This window comes from Mirounga leonina, unplaced genomic scaffold (assembly GCF_011800145.1).
Source record: "Mirounga leonina isolate KUSES-001 unplaced genomic scaffold, KU_Mleo_1.0 Mir_180, whole genome shotgun sequence".
NCBI classification, from domain to species: Eukaryota; Metazoa; Chordata; class Mammalia; order Carnivora; family Phocidae; genus Mirounga; species Mirounga leonina.
In genome coordinates this window covers 17,911,699-17,928,911 of record NW_023270469.1, presented here as the reverse complement: position 1 = coordinate 17,928,911, position 17,213 = coordinate 17,911,699, and the positions used below count along the sequence as shown (strand labels likewise).

At 46.5% G+C, this 17,213-nt stretch overlaps 2 protein-coding genes across 4 annotated transcripts in view; one reads left to right on the top strand and one right to left on the bottom strand.

Annotated features, from left to right (window-relative positions):
- Nucleotides 1-1,064: 1,064 nt before the first annotated feature.
- On the bottom strand, nucleotides 1,065-3,007 carry DDX28 (DEAD-box helicase 28). Its single transcript, XM_035024929.1, has one exon. The coding sequence runs from the start codon at nucleotides 2,937-2,939 to the stop codon at nucleotides 1,317-1,319; it is 1,623 nt and encodes a 540-aa protein (XP_034880820.1). The 5' UTR covers nucleotides 2,940-3,007; the 3' UTR covers nucleotides 1,065-1,316.
- The window catches only part of DUS2 (dihydrouridine synthase 2), a 52,372-nt gene continuing 38,154 nt past the window's right edge, over nucleotides 2,996-17,213 (top strand). The window contains exons 1-4 of one of the 3 annotated variants that reach the window (XM_035024930.1): nucleotides 3,006-3,087; nucleotides 5,455-5,530; nucleotides 5,995-6,057; nucleotides 13,166-13,308. In XM_035024930.1, the coding sequence (XP_034880821.1) occupies nucleotides 6,018-6,057; nucleotides 13,166-13,308 (183 nt within the window). In that variant the 5' untranslated portion in view covers nucleotides 3,006-3,087; nucleotides 5,455-5,530; nucleotides 5,995-6,017. Of the gene's footprint in view, nucleotides 3,088-5,454; nucleotides 5,531-5,994; nucleotides 6,058-13,165; nucleotides 13,309-17,213 lie in introns of all 3 variants that reach the window. The other 2 variants (XM_035024932.1, XM_035024933.1) reach the window with 2 other exon arrangements.

Here is a 17,213-nt window from a genome sequence, read left to right as displayed (position 1 = left end):
TTATCGCTCTGAGCCTCAACCTTCCTCATATGAAAAAGAGAGATATGATTGTACATTTATTTATTTTATTTTTTAAAGATTTTATTTATTTATTTGACAGAGAGACACAGTGAGAGAGGGAACACAAGCAGGGGGAGTGGGAGAGGGAGAAGCAGGCTTCCCGCGGAGCAGGGAGCCCAATGCGGGGCTCGATCCCAGGACCCTGGGATCATGACCTGAGCCGAAGGCAGACGCTTAACGACTGAGCCACCCAGGCGCCCCATGATTGTACATTTAGTGCAATATTCTCTCCTGGCAAAGATTGCCCTGGGCCCATTTCTTTTCTATGCAACTTTATCCTTTTCAGTGTGCAAGTATTTTTAAGTTGTTTTGTGGAGTATTTGACTCTCAACTGTGCATTACTTTAGGCTTATATAATGCTGCAGAAAATGGAACCTAGGAAAGAGAGGATGCTACATGCCTATTTTGCCGGTTTTGTAAAAAGTATAATCCTCTTTTCTCTTCCCCTGCCACAAGAGATGAGAAAGAAGGCAGAGCCTGGAAATGCACACCAAGCATTACTTCTGTGTCAGCCTGTCTTCTATTCTTCTGCCAGTACTTCCCAGAGAGATTTCACCAAGAATGCCCAAGCTTGCCATGGGCACTGTTGGTGAAGAAAATCTGCTACTCATATCCCCTTTCCCTTCTCTGGGGTGCTTAATGGATGTTTTGGGGGCAAGAAATAAAATCTAAATGTTTACTAATTAAAACAGCAATGGAATGGGTTGGCTGGGTGGCTCGGTTGGGCGTCTGCCTTCGGCTTGGGTCATGATCTCTGGGTCCTGGGATCGCGCCCTCTATCAGGCTCCCTGCTCAGTGGGGAGTCTGCTTCTCCCTCTCTCCACTTGTGTTCGCTCTCTCTCAAATGAATGAATAAAATCTTTAAACAATAATAAAAATAAAACTAAAACAGCAGTGGAAAGAGCCTCGGTCCCAGATGTGTTGTTTGGAGTGTGAATCTTCTCACAATCCAATGAATTCTACCCCAGTATTAACTATTATTAGACCCATAAAAACATCATTTATTGTTAGAAATTATGACATAATACAAAGCCAAAAAATCTACTTTATTTTTCAGGAGTCATGTGAAAGACCACAAAGAACCATGCTCATTCTCCAGTGCTGGGCAAATCTACCTTTGGAAGCCAGACAGCAGCTCACCAGGCCTTCAGGGAGGTGACTGGGCAGCCCAGTGCATCCTACCGACAAGTGTGCTCACCCACCCAGGGCAAAGGGAAAGATTCCTGTTAATGGCATCACATTTAAGCCGGCTACCATCAGATTTGCTGGGGCAAAGACTCTCTTACTGAGGACCCTAGTCCTGGAAGACTTCTCCTCCGGCGAGCTGCCAGCTCAATCTTCTGAACCAGGCTTACATCCCATGGATGGGTCACAAAGCTGATGACGGTGCCAGGCACCTCGCTCCCTACACGGCCCACCCTACCTGCTCTGTGGATGTAGTCTTGCAGGGTGAGGGGGAAATCATAATTGACAACTAGCTCTACATGGGTGCTGTCCAGGCCCCGAGAGGCTATGTCTGTGCAGAGGAGTATGTCTCGGGAGCCCTCCTGGAAGCACTGGAAGATGCCTGCCCTCATTGAGGCTGGCATTTGTCCCTGCAGCCTTAGGTGTTGGATTTTATGGTCATCCAGAATATATCCCAGCCAGTTCACAGTGCTGGAGCTATTACAGAACACCAGAACAGTTCCCGAGGGGCCAGTCCTTTGTGATCTGTCATGTTGCTTGAGGATCTGCACCAACTCAGTCACCTTCTCTGCTCCCTTCAGCCTCATAAATGTCTGTCTAACATGAGGCATGATGCAGTGGAGCTTGGAGCTGGTGATGGTGGTCAGAGAGTCTGGGCTGGCAAGTTTACTTAGCAGTTGGCCTACACCTTCTGGAAATGTGGCCCCCACCAGCACTAATTGAGTTTTGGGATTGAAGGGGTCTTTTAAGTCAGCGGGGCCTTCTGCTATATGGCTCTTCTCCAAGATATAGTCCACTAGTTCTAGGAAGCTTTCATCCAATAGTGTGTCTGCTTCATCCAACACCAAGTAGGAGAGCTGCTTCAGGCTGATGAGTTGACCTTTCAGGGCCTTCCACAGAGCTCCTGGAGTGGCCACTAGTACATCTACTGGAGGTTGTTTGGACAGTTGCAGCCGGATCCTACTCATGCCATGGCCTCCCCCTAGGTCCCGCACTTGGAGGCCCAAGGAGATGCCCAAGGGCTGGGCCACGGCCCGCACCTGTTCGGCTAATTCTCGCGAAGGCACAAGGACCAGGCCTCGAGGGGCAGGTACACTGTGCGAGTCCAGGCTTGGCCGGCCCAAGAGCCGTTGAAGCAAAGGTAGCAGGTATCCAAGAGTCTTGCCACTGCCGGTTTCCGCCGCGCAAAGGATGTGGCGGCCGCGAAGTAGCGGGGGGATGGTGCTCGACTGCACGGTTGTAGGCCGAACGACTTCAGGAGCAGCCTCCTGTAGTGCATGCAGCACGCGGGGTTCCAGACCCAGAGCCGCGAAGCTGCCCTCGGATGGGGGGTTCCGCAGCGATGGTGCCTCCTGTTGCGCACGCTCGATAGAGAAGTAGTCTCTGCGGGAGCGCCGATTCTTCCAACCACGCGAAGCTAGTGGCGCGCGCTCCCAACGGCCCAGCGTGAGGCGCGCCGGCTGGTTCAACTCCGGCCGCCGCGCTGAGATTAGCAGCGGGCCCGGTCGCGCCAGCACCAGCCGCGGGGAACTCCGTCGCCCGCTCTGCCGCTGTTCCTGCCGCCGCTGTAGAGCCCGCGGGATGCGCACCACGGGCAGGGGCTCGTCGGGACCAAGGACCCCTAGGTCCCGTCGAGGCGCCAAAAGCAACCGAACCGCGAGCAACAGCGGCCGCAGCGGCCGCGCCAGAGCCATAGTCTTCTTGGTGTGCGAGAGGCGCTCGGCAGTGACGTCACGGGCGCGCAGGGCCTCGCGGACGGTGTCTGGCGCGGCTCAGTAAGGCTTGTGGAGTTGGCGAACCCTGAGGAAGGAGGGAGAGTCTGTGAAGTTCAACTGCGGCGAGGTCTGTAGGTCCGAATAGGGTTTGGCGACATCCAGACCCGGACCAACCTTGGGGAGACGGGCTCGTGGAGGCAGGCTCCGGGGTCCGGCGACACGCGGCGATGGGGGCCTGGCCTTTTGGACCGGGGGGCGGAGGGCTTCTGGAGATTGGGTGTCTGACCCTTGCTATTCTCCTTTGTCGCTGCCACCGCTTCTCTGATGGCTTATCCAGTGCTGGTCTCCTCCTGTAAATTCCGAGGGTGCGGTGGTGTTTTCCCAGATGTGGTCCCCGTGCAAGGTCTGGTAGTAAGTGTTTATTGAGAGTCTGAATGTATGGTCAGGCCTGGGGGAGAAGACAAGGGCCAGGTGTCTTAGATCTAGGCACCCCCACTTCCCTCGGCCAAGAGCTGAGGACCCCGAGGGCAAGCTGATGGCCTCTCTATGAAGTGGGAGGTAAGATCTTCAGGCTTTATTTCAAGCAGACCTTTCTCTCTGTACTCCCCCCGCCCCTTTTCAGCTGAGGTTCACTCTCCATTCTCTTGCCTTCCCTCCCAACTTTTCATCCTTAAACTACCATTCTTGCAATCACTCACCTCCACTGGCTTCCCAGATACCTAAATTGTTTAAATAGTGGTGAGGAGGGTCCTTCTAATCTACTGAGTGATCAGATACGTGGCTTGTCTCACATAGCCCTTGTCAGAATATTTTACTTGAATTCAGATGTTCAGGTTGCAAAAAAACCCCTTATCTTTCTCTGATTGATTTATTTCACTTAGCATTATACCCTCTAATACCATCAATGTTGTTGCAAATGGCAAGATTTCATTCTTTTTTTAATAGCTAATATTCCATTGTGTGTGTGCGTGTGTATACACCACATCTTCTTTATTCATTCATCTATCAAGGGACACTTGGGTTGCTTCCATAATTTAGCTATTGTAAATGCTGCAATAAACATAGGGGTGCATATATTTTTTTGAATTCATGTTTTCCTATTCTTTGCATAAATACCCAGTACTGGAGTTGCTGGATCATATGACAATTCTATTTTTAATTTTTTTGAGAAACTTCGATACTGTTTTCTACAGCGGCTGCACCAGTTTTAATTTCCACCAATAGTGCAGGAGGGTTCTTTTTTCTCCACATCCTCACCAATGCATGTTGTTTCCAAAATGATAAATACTTTTAAAGTTTCAAATGCCATTTTGATACATAAGTAGACTTTCTGGAAAGTTACTCATTAAACCAGCAGAGGAGAGAGATTTGAGTAGTGACAGGTGAACAGTCATTGGATAGAGCAGTGGCTCTCAAGTGAGGGTGATTTTGCCCCTGCCCCACCCTGGGACATTTGACAGAGTTTGGAGACATTTTTATTTTTAATTTTAAATTTTTAAAAAGATTTCATTTATTTATTTATTATTTATTTACTTGTTAGAGAGAGCACAAGCAGCGGGGAGGGCATGCAGAGCAGGCAGAGGGAGAAGCAGGCTCCCTGCTGAGCAGGGAGCCCAATGTGGGACTCGATCCCAGGACCCTGGGATCATGACCTGAGCTGAAGGCAGACACTTAACCGACTGAGCCACCCAGGCCCCCTGAGTTTGGAGACATTTTTAATGTCACATCTGGGGAGGTGCTACTGGCATCTAGTGGGCAGAGGCCAGGGATGTTGCTCAACATTGTACAATGCACAGGAAAGCCCTCCACAAAAAAGGATTATCTGGCCCAATATGCGAATAGTGTGTTGTTGAGAAATCCTTCATAGAGGTTGAGGACTGAAGAGAGGCTGAGATTACTTGTGCTTTCACTTTAGGTAGGCACATTTGACAAACTCTTGCACTGGCTCCGCCTCCTCCTCAGAATCTGTAGCAAGTACATCGATGCCATTGCTTGCTTTGCCCTTGGGATTAGGAACGTTGGGGGCCCTGAAAGTCATAAACACAAGAAAAAGTGATTCAAGGGAGTGATGCTGGAGAAGAGAAGTTTAGGGAGAACAAAACTGTCCTTATGGATCTGGGGAATGTGCCCCATGGAAAAGAGATGAGGTGTGCTGTGGGGTGTACTATTCCAGAAGGCAGAACTAGGACCCATAGGTAACAGGCAGATTCTGAATTTGATATAAAGAACTGCTGTAGCAACTAGAATTGCCCAGATCTGTCCTGAGGGTGAGGAGTTTTCCATCACTGAAAAGTTCATATCCAGGCCAGATGACTGCTGGTTGGCAATATGATAGAGGGGAGTTGATATAAAGGACACTCTAAGATACTGTGATTTTATACTACTTGTATGATTCTTTCAAGAACTCAGGGCTCCTTGTTCCTTATCTATGTAGCTTCTTGGACATCTGACTCAACAGGTTTTATCCATTTACATGTGCCACTGTTTTTTTCAGATAAAAACAAAGTCTTACTTTGCATCAAGCCAGAACAGATACACTGAAGGAATTATCAGAAAAGAGTAATACGTAGGTATGTACTTGCATTTGGGTTCTGCCCAAATATTTGGGGCAGGGAAGCTGGTTAGTATATGGCTGTTTTCTCACCATGCTCAAGTCCTGACAATATGATTGATTCAAAATCTCATAAGAATTGGAATCTGTCTGAGCCAGTCTCTGCCCATGACCCTTAATTTCTTTTTGTCAGTTCATTAGCCACTGAATAAAGCTCCTCTCTTTTCCTTTTCCTCACATTGAGTAACCTCTAGTTGTTATTGAGATACATGTTGTATATTATAGTGCTCTGGAAATAAGAAAGTTTTACTTATTGTGGAAAGAATGTAAGCTCCTGAGAGTAGGGGCCTAACTTAGTAGTATTTTTTTCCCAGGGCTGCCATGGTAACTCACATTGCCTGGTTACTCCATAAGTTTTAAACAGAATTGTCCCTTGGATCTCAGGTGATAATGATACATTCATTCATTCATTTATTCATTCAGTAAATGTTTCCTGAGCACCATGCATGTGCTGGATACTGTTCAAACAGACGGCAAGCAAAACAGGTAAAATCCCTGCCCTAATGGAGGTTACATTCTGATTTAATTGGTTTTGGGTGTAAGGCCTGGACATTGGTATTTTTTAAAGCCTTTCCAGATGATTTTAATGTGCTGTCCCATTTGAGAATCATAGTTATAAATGAAGCACTTTGAGAATTGCAAGGCATTGCAAAGATAAAAAGTGGCTGTTAGTATTCCCTCCCTGTTCCTTCATTTTCCTGCCTGCATCAGGACTGTTCTGCAAGTGCTGGCCATTCTCTTTTCAGCCTGTTTCACTACATGCCTAGGTCATTTCACCCTCTTTCTAACCCAACTCCTTACCTCCTTCCTGTCTTTCACTCTCCAGCCCATCATCTGTTGTCCGAATGATCTTACTAAAGCACAGCCATGGCCTTGTCACCCCTTGACTCAAAAGCCATCAATGGTTGCCCTTGGCCTACAGCTTATCTCCTAATCAGTCTCCAGAGTCTGTCCCCAACTTTATCTCCTGCTGCTTTCTTACCTGAATCTTGTTCACTCAAGTGGTGGCTTTTATGCAAGTGCATAAAGGGCTCATAGTCCTTTACTGGGTAAGCAAAGGAAGGGGGTAGTCATTTGCTCTGTAACCAAACTGGACATAGGGCAAAGCGCTTGAAATGCTCTGTGATAGGGCACATTTGTCTGTGATAGAGCTCTTCTGTGGCTGTAGCATGAGCCATATTGTGGTTCTCGTTGCCACTTGACCTGTTAACTTCTTTTCACAACAAACCCTAAACACCTACCTCATGCTAGATTGTGTGCTCTGGGGGACAGGGACCTAGTGATGAGCAAGATGCGGTGCTTGCCTTCCCTTTGTGGTGAGGGAGGCAGATTGATAGTTGCTCCTGTAATTATGAGAGTATATTCCATCCATCACAGGAATGAGCTAAGAGGAGGTGCCCTTACTCTGTGTTTGGGAGATAAGCGTCAGGGAAGGCTTTCTGGAGGAAGTGACATCTGTATGGAGGTTCTGAAAGGCTACTGGAAGTCATCCAGGTGGAGGAATAGGAATCTGGGTTCTAGGCAGGGGCAACTTGTTCAGAGCCTACAAATTGAGAGAGCAGGCCAGTTTGGGGAGCTAGAAATAGTTCAGAAGAGCTGAAGCTTAGCATGGCGAAGTCAAGAGGGCAGGGGGCAAGTGATGAAAGATAGGGCTTCTGGGCGCCTGGGTGGCTCAGTTGGTTAAGCGACTGCCTTTGGCTCGGGTCATGGTCCCGGAGTCCTGGGATTGAGTCCCACATCGGGCTTCCGGCTCAGCGGGGAGCCTGCTTCTCCCTCTGACCTTCTCCCCTCTCATGCTGTTTCTCTCTCTCTCTCTCTCTCAAATAAATAAATAAATAAAATCTTTAAAAAGAAAAAAAAAAAAGAAAAATAGGGCTTCTGAGGAAGGCAGGGAGCAGACCTTGTTTGCAATGTGAAGGAGCTGGGACTTCATTCTAAGGGCAGAAGGGAAGGCTTTGGAGAATGGGAATATCCTATCCTGATTTGTGGTTTGAAAGACTCCTCTGGCTGCTGGAAGGAACATAGATGGAACATAATGAGCCTGGAAGCAGAGAGACTGGTTTGCAGGCTCTTGTCATCAGTCACTTGATAGATGGCACTGGCTGAGCCGAGACACTCCTTGGGGTCGAGAGCTTAGTTCTTCCCATTTCTTTACCTTCAGCGCTTCACCCAGTGCCTTCATCCCAAAAGAACTAGTAGATGTTTGTTGATATAACAATAGACTTAGAATGTGTTGAAAGTGTAAAAGCCCGATAGTGAGAGCAGTTAACATTTATTAAACCCTTACTGTGTGCAGAGAGCTATTGTGCATCATAGAATTGACTCTTCATAGCATCCCACCTGACATGGATTCTGTGGGAGCCTCATATTCCAGATGGAGGAGCTGGGCCTCCACTAGGTTAATTCATCTGCCCGGGTAGAGTTGGGATTCCAGTGCAGGTCTCTCTGATTCCAAAGTTCAGAATCTTAACAGAGAGATGCTGTATCACCTCATTCTCTTATAAATATAATAGATCACTTTAGTTTTTTTCTTATCTACACGTGTTTTGAGTGGGAAATAGAATAATTCTCTGAATATTTAATCCTAACTGACTTCCATTTTAACTCTAAATTTGTATTTTATTATTTTTTAAAGATTTTATTTATTTATTTGACAGAGAGAGACACAGTGAGAGAGGGAACAAAGCAGGGGGAGTGGGAGAGGGAGAAACAGGCTCCCCGCTGAGCAGGGAGCTCGATGCGGGGCTCGATCCCAGGATCCTGGGATCATGACCTGAGCTGAAGGCAGATACTTAACGACTGAGCCACCCAGGTGCCTCTAAATTTCTATTTTAAAGAAATTGCTTTTTAAGCAAGGTCATAGTCTCTAGGAAAATTTACATGGAAGGGACTGGTAAAGTTTTTTCCATTCATTGCTTTCCCTGAATGGTGTTATCTGCAATCTGAAAGCGTTATAATTAATGGGATTTTGTATCTATGCAACTGAAGTTAAGGTTACTGTCTGAGAAGGTAATCAAAACTGTCAGAAGACCAGCCCTTAAAAGAATGGTAGAGAGGGGCACCTGGGTGGCTCAGTCGGTTAAGCGGCTGCCTTCGGCTCAGGTCATAATCCCAGGGTCCTGGGATCGAGCCCTGCATCGGGCTCCCTGTTCAGCAGAGAGCCTGCTTCTCCCTTTCCCTCTGCCTGCTGCTCTGCCTACTTGTGCTCTCTATCTCTCTGTCAAATAAAAAAAAAAAAAAAAAAAGAATGGTAGAGAAATCGTCTCAGTTTATTTGACTAAAATGGTGATCTGGGTGTGATCTCGGGGCGGTGAATGGTTGTGACGGTAACTAGGAAAGGGTGGGGACTGCCTAGCTTCTTTGAGAGGAGCCTTCTTGGAGGCAGGCCCTGTCAGGCACTGCTGTCGTGGGCCAGAGGGAGTTCCCGAACCAGCCACCCTCCAGAGGGGTGTTCTCAGCCACCACAGAGTGAGTATTCAGTCACACCTTCCTTTCAAAGTGGCTGCTAAGGGCCAAATACTGGGCTGAGGGCTAGAAACCTGGCAGTGAACTAGGTAGCCATGTTCCTGTCTTTGTGGACTTGTCCTGGTGGTCTAGAACAGGAGCTGGGGGTTAAACAAGAGACCACACAGATCAGCGTGGATACATGGGGATTGGTAACTGAGCTATAGGGAAGCACAAAGTGTTGCGAGAGCATGTGACCCGGGACCTGAAGTTAGATGGTCTGGTAAGGAAATGTCTCCAAAAAGGGGGGACATTCAAGGTCAAGAGGACGTTAGTGTGTGTGTGTATGATTGAGTCGGGGAGAGTGTTTGAGACAGACAGGACTGTAAATGCACACCCCAGAGCTTGGTGTGGGAGACTTTCAAAGAAGGCCAGGGTGGCCAGAGCAAGGAAAGTGAGGGGGGAGAGAGGCTCAAGGTGAGCTGGAGATGTGGGCAGAGACAGGTCATGCAGGGCTTGCCGGGTCATCAGAAGGGTTTGGAAGTTATCCTAAACTCAGTGGGAAGCCATTAAAGGATATAAACAAAGGAATGGTATCAGAGTTGCCTTTTTCAAATGCCACTCAGTATAGGAGAGTGGGAGATTTGGGGAGACCGTTAGGAGGCTGGCTTTGTGCACGGTGGTGGCACTGGAGATGGAGCAAAGCAGATGGATTAAAGCAGATGGAGCAAAGCAGATGGATTAAAGTTATATTTTGAAGTTGTTTCAACAGGAGTTCGTGATAGATTGAATGTGGGGAATATGGATTAAGGATGAGTACTTGGGTGAGTGGAGATGCTAGTTGCTGAAATGGGAAACATTTTCTCTCCATGTATTGGCCTGATTAACACCTTCTCTCCCTTGAAATCTTAAATCAGAAATTATTTCTTGGGGTGCCTGGGTGGCTCAGTCTGTTAAGCATCGGACTCTTGATTTTGGCTCAGGTCATGATCTCAAGGTTGTGAGATCGAGCCCTGCGTCAGGCTCCGAGCTCAATGCAGAGTCTGCTTGAGGTTCTTTTCCCCACCTCTCTCCCCCTCTGCTCCTCTCCCTTTCTAAAATAAATAAGTAAAATAAAAAAAAAGAAGAAGAAGAAATTATTTCTTAAGGGAAGCCCTTCTCTTCATCCCTTTCCTGCTGGCACAGATTCCCAAAACCTCCTGTCCTTCATAGCACTGTACACGGTTATGATTTCACAAGTATTTGTAAGTTCCCTTTCTATAACCCTCTCTTCTGCTGTACCTCCTCCTCCTCATAGTGCCATCCAGTGCTTGGCATATCATACGGGCTCAGTATATGTCTGTTGAATGAATTAATGAAGACAAAGGAGGCAGCTTAGGAGGGCAGATCAAGATCTTGTTTTGTGCATGTTTAGTATAAGATGTCCTTAAGATACCTGGGTGGGGATGTGTATCGAGCAGTTGGTGTAAAATGCCTTTGGAGATCACCAGCATATTACCAATATTTTAAGCCATGGGAGTGAATAAATTTGCAAGGGCAAATGTGTGGAATTAGAAAGGGAAGAGGGCCCACGACTAAAGAGGAAACTCAACATGTGAGTAGAGGAGGTGAAACCAGGAAAGTCACTGAAGAGCAGGGCAGAGAGGTGGGAGAAAAACCAGGAAAGTGTGGGATCACAGAGGTCAAGGAAGACGGGAAGCTCAACCACGTCACCATACTGTTAGTGAAACAAGATTGTGGACAGGTGAGTGTCTGGTTGATTCTACAACTTCGAGGTAATTGGTGACTTTGAGCAGTTTTAGTGGAGCGGTGGAGGTGGGGGCCAGATGGAATGGGAATAGTAAAAAGAAAATGGAGACAGTGTTAGTAACTGAGCAGAGCATAGCATTGGCTAGCTAGCTTTGTGACTTTTTAGAGGGGTCCATATTTGCTTAGAATAAATAAATTAATATTAACAGTTCTCTCTGGGATATGGGATTTTGATTTCTTTTTTTACTCCTTTTTACTCCTGTTGGCTCTACCTTCAAAGTATAATTAAGATGTGATCACTTCTCACCACCTCTACTACCAGCTCCCTGGCCTGAGCCACCATCAACTTTTATGTTGGTTACCAAAGAGCCTTGTACCCAGTCTCCCTGTGTTTACTCTGGCCCCCAGCAGACTTCTTTTTATATAGCAATCACTGTGATCATGAGAAAACATGTTTAGTCATGCTACTCTACTTAAAACCCTTTACTGGCTTCTATTTCGTGAAGAGCTAACAAAGTCCATAGAGTGTCCTGTAAGGCCGTGTGGGATCTGACCACTGTGTCCTATCTGCTTACTGCTGTGACATCGTGTATCTGACTTTCATTACTCTCTCTTCTCTTTGTGTTCCAACCACATTGGCCTCCTTGCTGTTCCTCTAACACACCAGGCAAGCTCCTGCCCTAGGGCCTTTGTACTGGCTGTTTCTTCTGCTCTGTATTCCTCCATTAGATACCAACTTGGCTAACTCAAGTCTTAGCTCAAATGTTATCATCCCATTGAAGCCTATCTTTGTTTCACTACTTAAAATTTTATATTTTAAACTTTTTTTTTTTTAAGATTTTATTTATTTATTTGACAGAGAGTGACACAGCGAGAGAGGGAACACAAGCAGGGGGAGTGGGAGAGGGAGAAGCAGGCTTCCCGCGGAGCAGGGAGCCCGATGCGGGGCTCGATCCCAGGACCCTGGGATCATGACCTGAGCCGAAGGCAGACGCTTAACGACTGAGCCACCCAGGCGCCCCTAAAATTTTATATTTTAATGTAAATATTTCATATAAATATTTTTATATTTTACCATAAAATGTTAATGTACCATTTATTTATATTTTTCTTGCTGGGAGTGTGGAGTACATGGGTGAAGGTGGTAAAAAGATATGAACTTCTGGGGCGCCTGGGTGGCTCAGTCAGTTAAATGTCTGACTCTTGATTTCGGCTCAGGTCATGATCTCAGGGTCGTGGGATTGAGCCCTGTGTCGGGCTCTGTGCTCAGCATGGAGTTGGCTTGTCCCTCTCCCTCCTCACCTCCCCACCCCCTTCTCTTTCTCTAAAAAAAGAAAGAAAAAAAGATATGAACTTCCAGTTAGAAGATAAATATGTTCTGGGGATGTAATGTATAGCATAGCAACTGTAGTTGACAAAATCATGTATTTGAAAGTTGCTAAGAGTAGATTTTTTTTTTTTTTTAAGATTTCATTTATTTATTTGAGAGAGAGAGAGAATAGCGGGAAGGAGGGGCAGAGGGAGAGGGAGAAGCAGGCTTCCCGCAGAGCAGGGAGCCCAATGCGGGGCTCCATCCCAGGACTCTGGGATCATAACCTGAGCCGAAGGCAGACACTTAACCGACTGAGCCACCCAGGTGCCCCTAGAGTGAATATATATTTTTTAAGATTTTATTTATTTATTTATTTATTTATTTATTTATTTATTTATTTATTTATTTATTTTAGAGAGAGAGAGAAAGTGAGAGCATGGGGAGGAGCAGAGGGGGAAAGAATCCCAGACAGACTTTACGAGCTGAGTGCAGAGCCCGGGGCCACCCAGGCACCCTGCTAAGAGTAGGTCTTAAAACTTCTCATCACAAGAAAAAAATTTATTAATATGTGAGGCGATAGATGTTAACTGATTGTGGGAATCATTTTCTAGTATACACGTATATCATATCACTATGTTGTACACCTTAAGTTAATATAACATTATATGTCAATCACATCTCAATAAAATGGAAAAAAATTTTAACCCAGCCCCAGTGTTTTCAATTTCCTTTATCCCTGCTGTTTTTTACTCTGTAGCATTACCAGTTTTCCAACATACTATATAATGTATTTGTTATGTTTTTTTTTTTTTTTGCCTTTGTTCCCCTACTAGAATAAAAGCTCTATCAGAGCAGGAATTTTTGTCTGTTTTGTCCTCTATTATATCCTAAAAGACTAGGACAGTGACTGGCCCAGACTAGGCACTAATAAATATTCTTTAGGTGAATAAATAAGTATGAGTGATTTTTATGATCAGAGAAAAGGGAAACAGAGTCCTGTGTGTTGGGAAGAAGAAGAAAAGCCTGCCCTGGATAACAGAAGAGATTTTCTTTATTTGGATTTCTTACTCTTGTTTTCCTTTTCTGCAGGCTTTAGCAGAGGAAGAATGATTGAGCACACCCTCTCATTGTGCTACCACAACAAACTCATCTTGGCCCCTATGGTTCGGGTAGGCACTCTCCCCATGCGGCTGCTGGCCCTGGACTATGGAGCGGACATTGTATACTGTGAGGTAAGAGGCTCCTGATTTTCCCAGAAGGCTTTCCACCAGAGCAACCTCCTTATCTGTGGTGGGAGTGGTCAAGAGTCAGTGGGGGGCAGAATGGGCACTCATTTCACAGGCACTCCCTGAAGGCAGCGGGAGACAAACATGACACTTGTGAGTTCTCTGGGCCCTTCGGGGCCAGGAACCTGGGCAGCACAGAGGCATTGTGGGATCCCTGGGCTGCGTGGTTAGATGAGTGTCATGTCAGGTCACCGCCCTGGCCTCTGTAGGAATTAATAGACATTCAGTGGATGAATGAATGAACCCAAGGTTAGGAAGAGGAGGAAAAGGACCAGGGAAGCTGGGTGGGGTTGGTTTTGGGAGCCACAGGATTTTCTGGTGGTAGTAGCTAGTGGGTTGCCTACGTCCTGGCTGCTCTGGAGATTGGTAGGACTTTAGACCCAGGTTTAAAAAGCATTTTCTAGGAAAAACAGCATTACAGAAGTAGCTGATGTTGGATAGTGTGGAGGTGTGAGCAGTGTTTCTCAGCTGGGCATATAACAGTATTATCTGGAGAGCTTCCCCCCATCCCCAGTCCTGATATGTCTCCCTGGTGTGTGTGAGAAGTTGAAGAAGAAGCTACTCAAGTGCTTCATATATTTCTATCTTTAAAAGGCACTGGTGGTGGGATGGGGACTGTGGCTATAACAGGGCAGCACAAGGAGTCCTGGTGGTGATGGGACTGTTCTGTGACTTAACTGTATCAGTGTCAGGATCCTGGGTGTGATATTATACTAGTTTTGTAATATGTTACCATTGGGGAAATTGGGCAAACAGTACTAAAGAGCTCTTCTTTTTTTTTTAGGTAGGCTCTACACCCATATATAGGGCCTGATGTGGGGCTTGAACTCACGACCCTCAGATCAACACCTGAGCTGAGATCAAGAGTTGGACGCTTAACCAGCTGAGTCAGCCAGGTGCCCCTAGGAGCTCACATTCTTACAACTGCATGTGAACCTCCAATTATCTCAAAATAAAAACTTTAATTAAAAAGAAAGCCACTGGTATAGAGAGAAGGGAGAGCTTAAGAGGAAACTTGGGGAAGAATATACCCTAATCTACTGGGTGTTTGTATGTGGGGGGACAGGTAAGTAATTTATGATAGAAAAGTAAAAGAGTGGGGCACGTGGCTGGCTCAGTCTTGATCTTGGGGTTGTGAGTTCAAGCCCTACATTGGGTGTGGAACCTACTTAAAATAAAATTTAAAAAAAGTAAAAGAGTGAGAGAAATAGGCAAATTAAGAAGAATGTGTGTCAGGGAAGGGAAAAGTTAAAGTCTATCAAGTGTAACAGATGATGCACAGAAATCCAATTGCAAAAAGACCAAAAAGGTGTTTGATTTGAAAATCAGATGATTGGAGGACAGCCATGGCACAGAGATGCAAACACTTGTGGGGGCAATGGATTGTGGAGTGAGCAGCAAATGAGGAAGTAGAGACAGAGCTGCCCACTACCCCTCAGGAATTCAAGAGGCGAAGGGAAGATAAGAGTACACGCGTAGGGGAGATGAAGGAAGCTGGGTGAAGGGAGTTGTTCCTAGGTGACTTGTATGTTTGCAACATAAGAGAAAGCACTTAGCAGTGAGGGGAGGCCTGAAGATTCAGCAATTCAGTGTGGGGTGGGTAGGGCCTGGACTTGGAGGGGCAGGATTCTAGATGAGGTGGTGGGGCCTGCCTCCAAGAAAGGGCAGGGAGGACAGTGGGGGAACCGTGGAAGGCAGGGAAGCCAAGGTAGTTTGCCTGAGAGGCTTGTTTGACAAGATGTGGGAAGCCAGTCCTCTGTCAGTGATGAGGGTGGCAGGAATGAGGTGGGGACCTGAGGAAAGAAAGTGAGGGCATTTTGGCCCCATTCCTATGGGGAATGGGCACTGGGAGATTTGCCTGGCAGTTAGGTATGCATAGTCATGCTGGTTTTCAGCTTTATGGGAAGGAGAGCTGCAAAACCTGGCAGGGGGATGCTCATGGCTGGGGATTGGCCTGCCAGTATCTACAGCTGGGCAGGGCCAGAGCCATCTAGGGAGTTAGCAAGGTGAAATGGGAGAGAGGGAGCGTGTGTTGTCCAGATGTGGGAGTCAGAAAGGGAGGTTCCCGAGTTTAGGGTCACAGGTGAAGGACCTGACTTCTAAGGGATTTGTTGAAATAGAGGCAAGGAGGTCCAAGAAATGGGAGCTGGGCATCCAAGAGCCTTCCAAGCTGCCAGAATGTGCCCAGGTCAGGGAGGAACCTGTGTCCAGAGGCCAGTCCCAGGGGAATGTGGTAGTGCACTGAGCACTATTTATCTGGTCACTCATCCTTTGAGCCTCCACTCAGGCCCCCAAGCAGTCAGCTGTGGGTTAGGTATAGCCTTTCTTAGCCAGCACCCTCCTGGCCCTCCAGAAAAACCTCTTGGATTTAGAAGAGGATTGGGAGGAAGGACTGCGAGGACTCATGGACTCAGAGTGTGAGGAATGGGGACCAAAAAGACAAGTCCCAGAGAACTTAGCTGTTGTTTTCTTGCTTGTGATGCCCCCTTTGGCATGCTTGACAGGCATTTACTCTGGGAGAGTCAATATGGCTTATAAACAAACCAGCCTCTGCCAGAGGACATCTAGGCCTTCCCCCAGGCCTAACCCCTGTGGAGAGCAGAGGCAGGCCGGCCAGTGGACCCTTGCTTAGCATGAGTAGGTGGCTGGGGACTGGGCCAAGTACTGGACATGGCACAGTATGGTGCCTGATGCCCCCTGGTGGATCCAGCATTGCTCTGCAGGCCCGCTGCCCGGATGATCTTCCTGGGTTCACGTGAGGCGGTCCAGCTGTGGATTTAGTTAAACCATCCCACCCACCTCATAGGACCAGAGTATAGGGTCTAGGAAATACCAGGCACCTCCTTAAAAGCTCTGCAAAGCCCCTCAGCAGCTGGAGGTGAAGAAAGGATGAACTAGCTCAGCAGAAGTCAAGGGAGCAGTAGTGTGATTCCCTACTAAGTTCTGCCTTGTTGATAGGGATTTCCCAGGAGTTCCTCAGATGTAATCTTGTTTATTCCTTTTTATAAAAACAAGGGGACTCCAGTCGCCCAGACTGTGAGAGGACACCTACCTGTTAGACTTAAACCTTTCTCTAAGCAAGACCAAGGGAGGAGGCAGTGTTCTTAAGAGGCCCTGATTACTAGAATGGATACTTAAAATTCTTTTGTGTGTGTAGAAAAAAACACATAACATAAAATTTACCATCTTAACCATTTCTGAATGTGCACTTTGGTAGTGTTGAGTTGTGAAACAGATCTCTAGAATCTTTTCATCTTGTACAACCCATAAAACAACTCCCTCTTACCCCATCTCTCCAGCCCCTGGTAACCACTCTTCTATTTTCTGTTTCTATGAATTTGACTACTTTAGATACCTCCTAGAAGTGGAAGCATGCGATACTTGTCTTTTTGTGACTGGCTTGTTTCACTTAGCATAATGTCCTCACGGTTCATCCATGTTGTAATATGTGACAGGATTTCCTTCCATTTTTAGGCTGAATAATAGTCCATTGTATATATCTGCCCCATTCTGTTTATACATCATTGGTGGATGGACATTGGGTGCTTCCACCTCTTGGTTATTTTGAATAGTGCTGCTATGAACATAAGTATGCAAATATCTCTTTGAGATCTTGCTTTCAATTCTTTTGGCTATATATACCCACAAGTGGGATTGCTAGATCAGGTGGTAGTTCTGTTTTTAATTTTTGGAAGAAACTCTGTACTATTTACCCTAGCAGTTGCACCATTTTACAATCCTTTCAACAGTGCACAATTTCTCCACATCCTTGCTAACACTTGTTTCTTTCTTTCTTTCTTTCTTTCTTTCTTTCTTTCTTTCTTTCTTTCTTTCTTTCTTTCTTTCTTTCT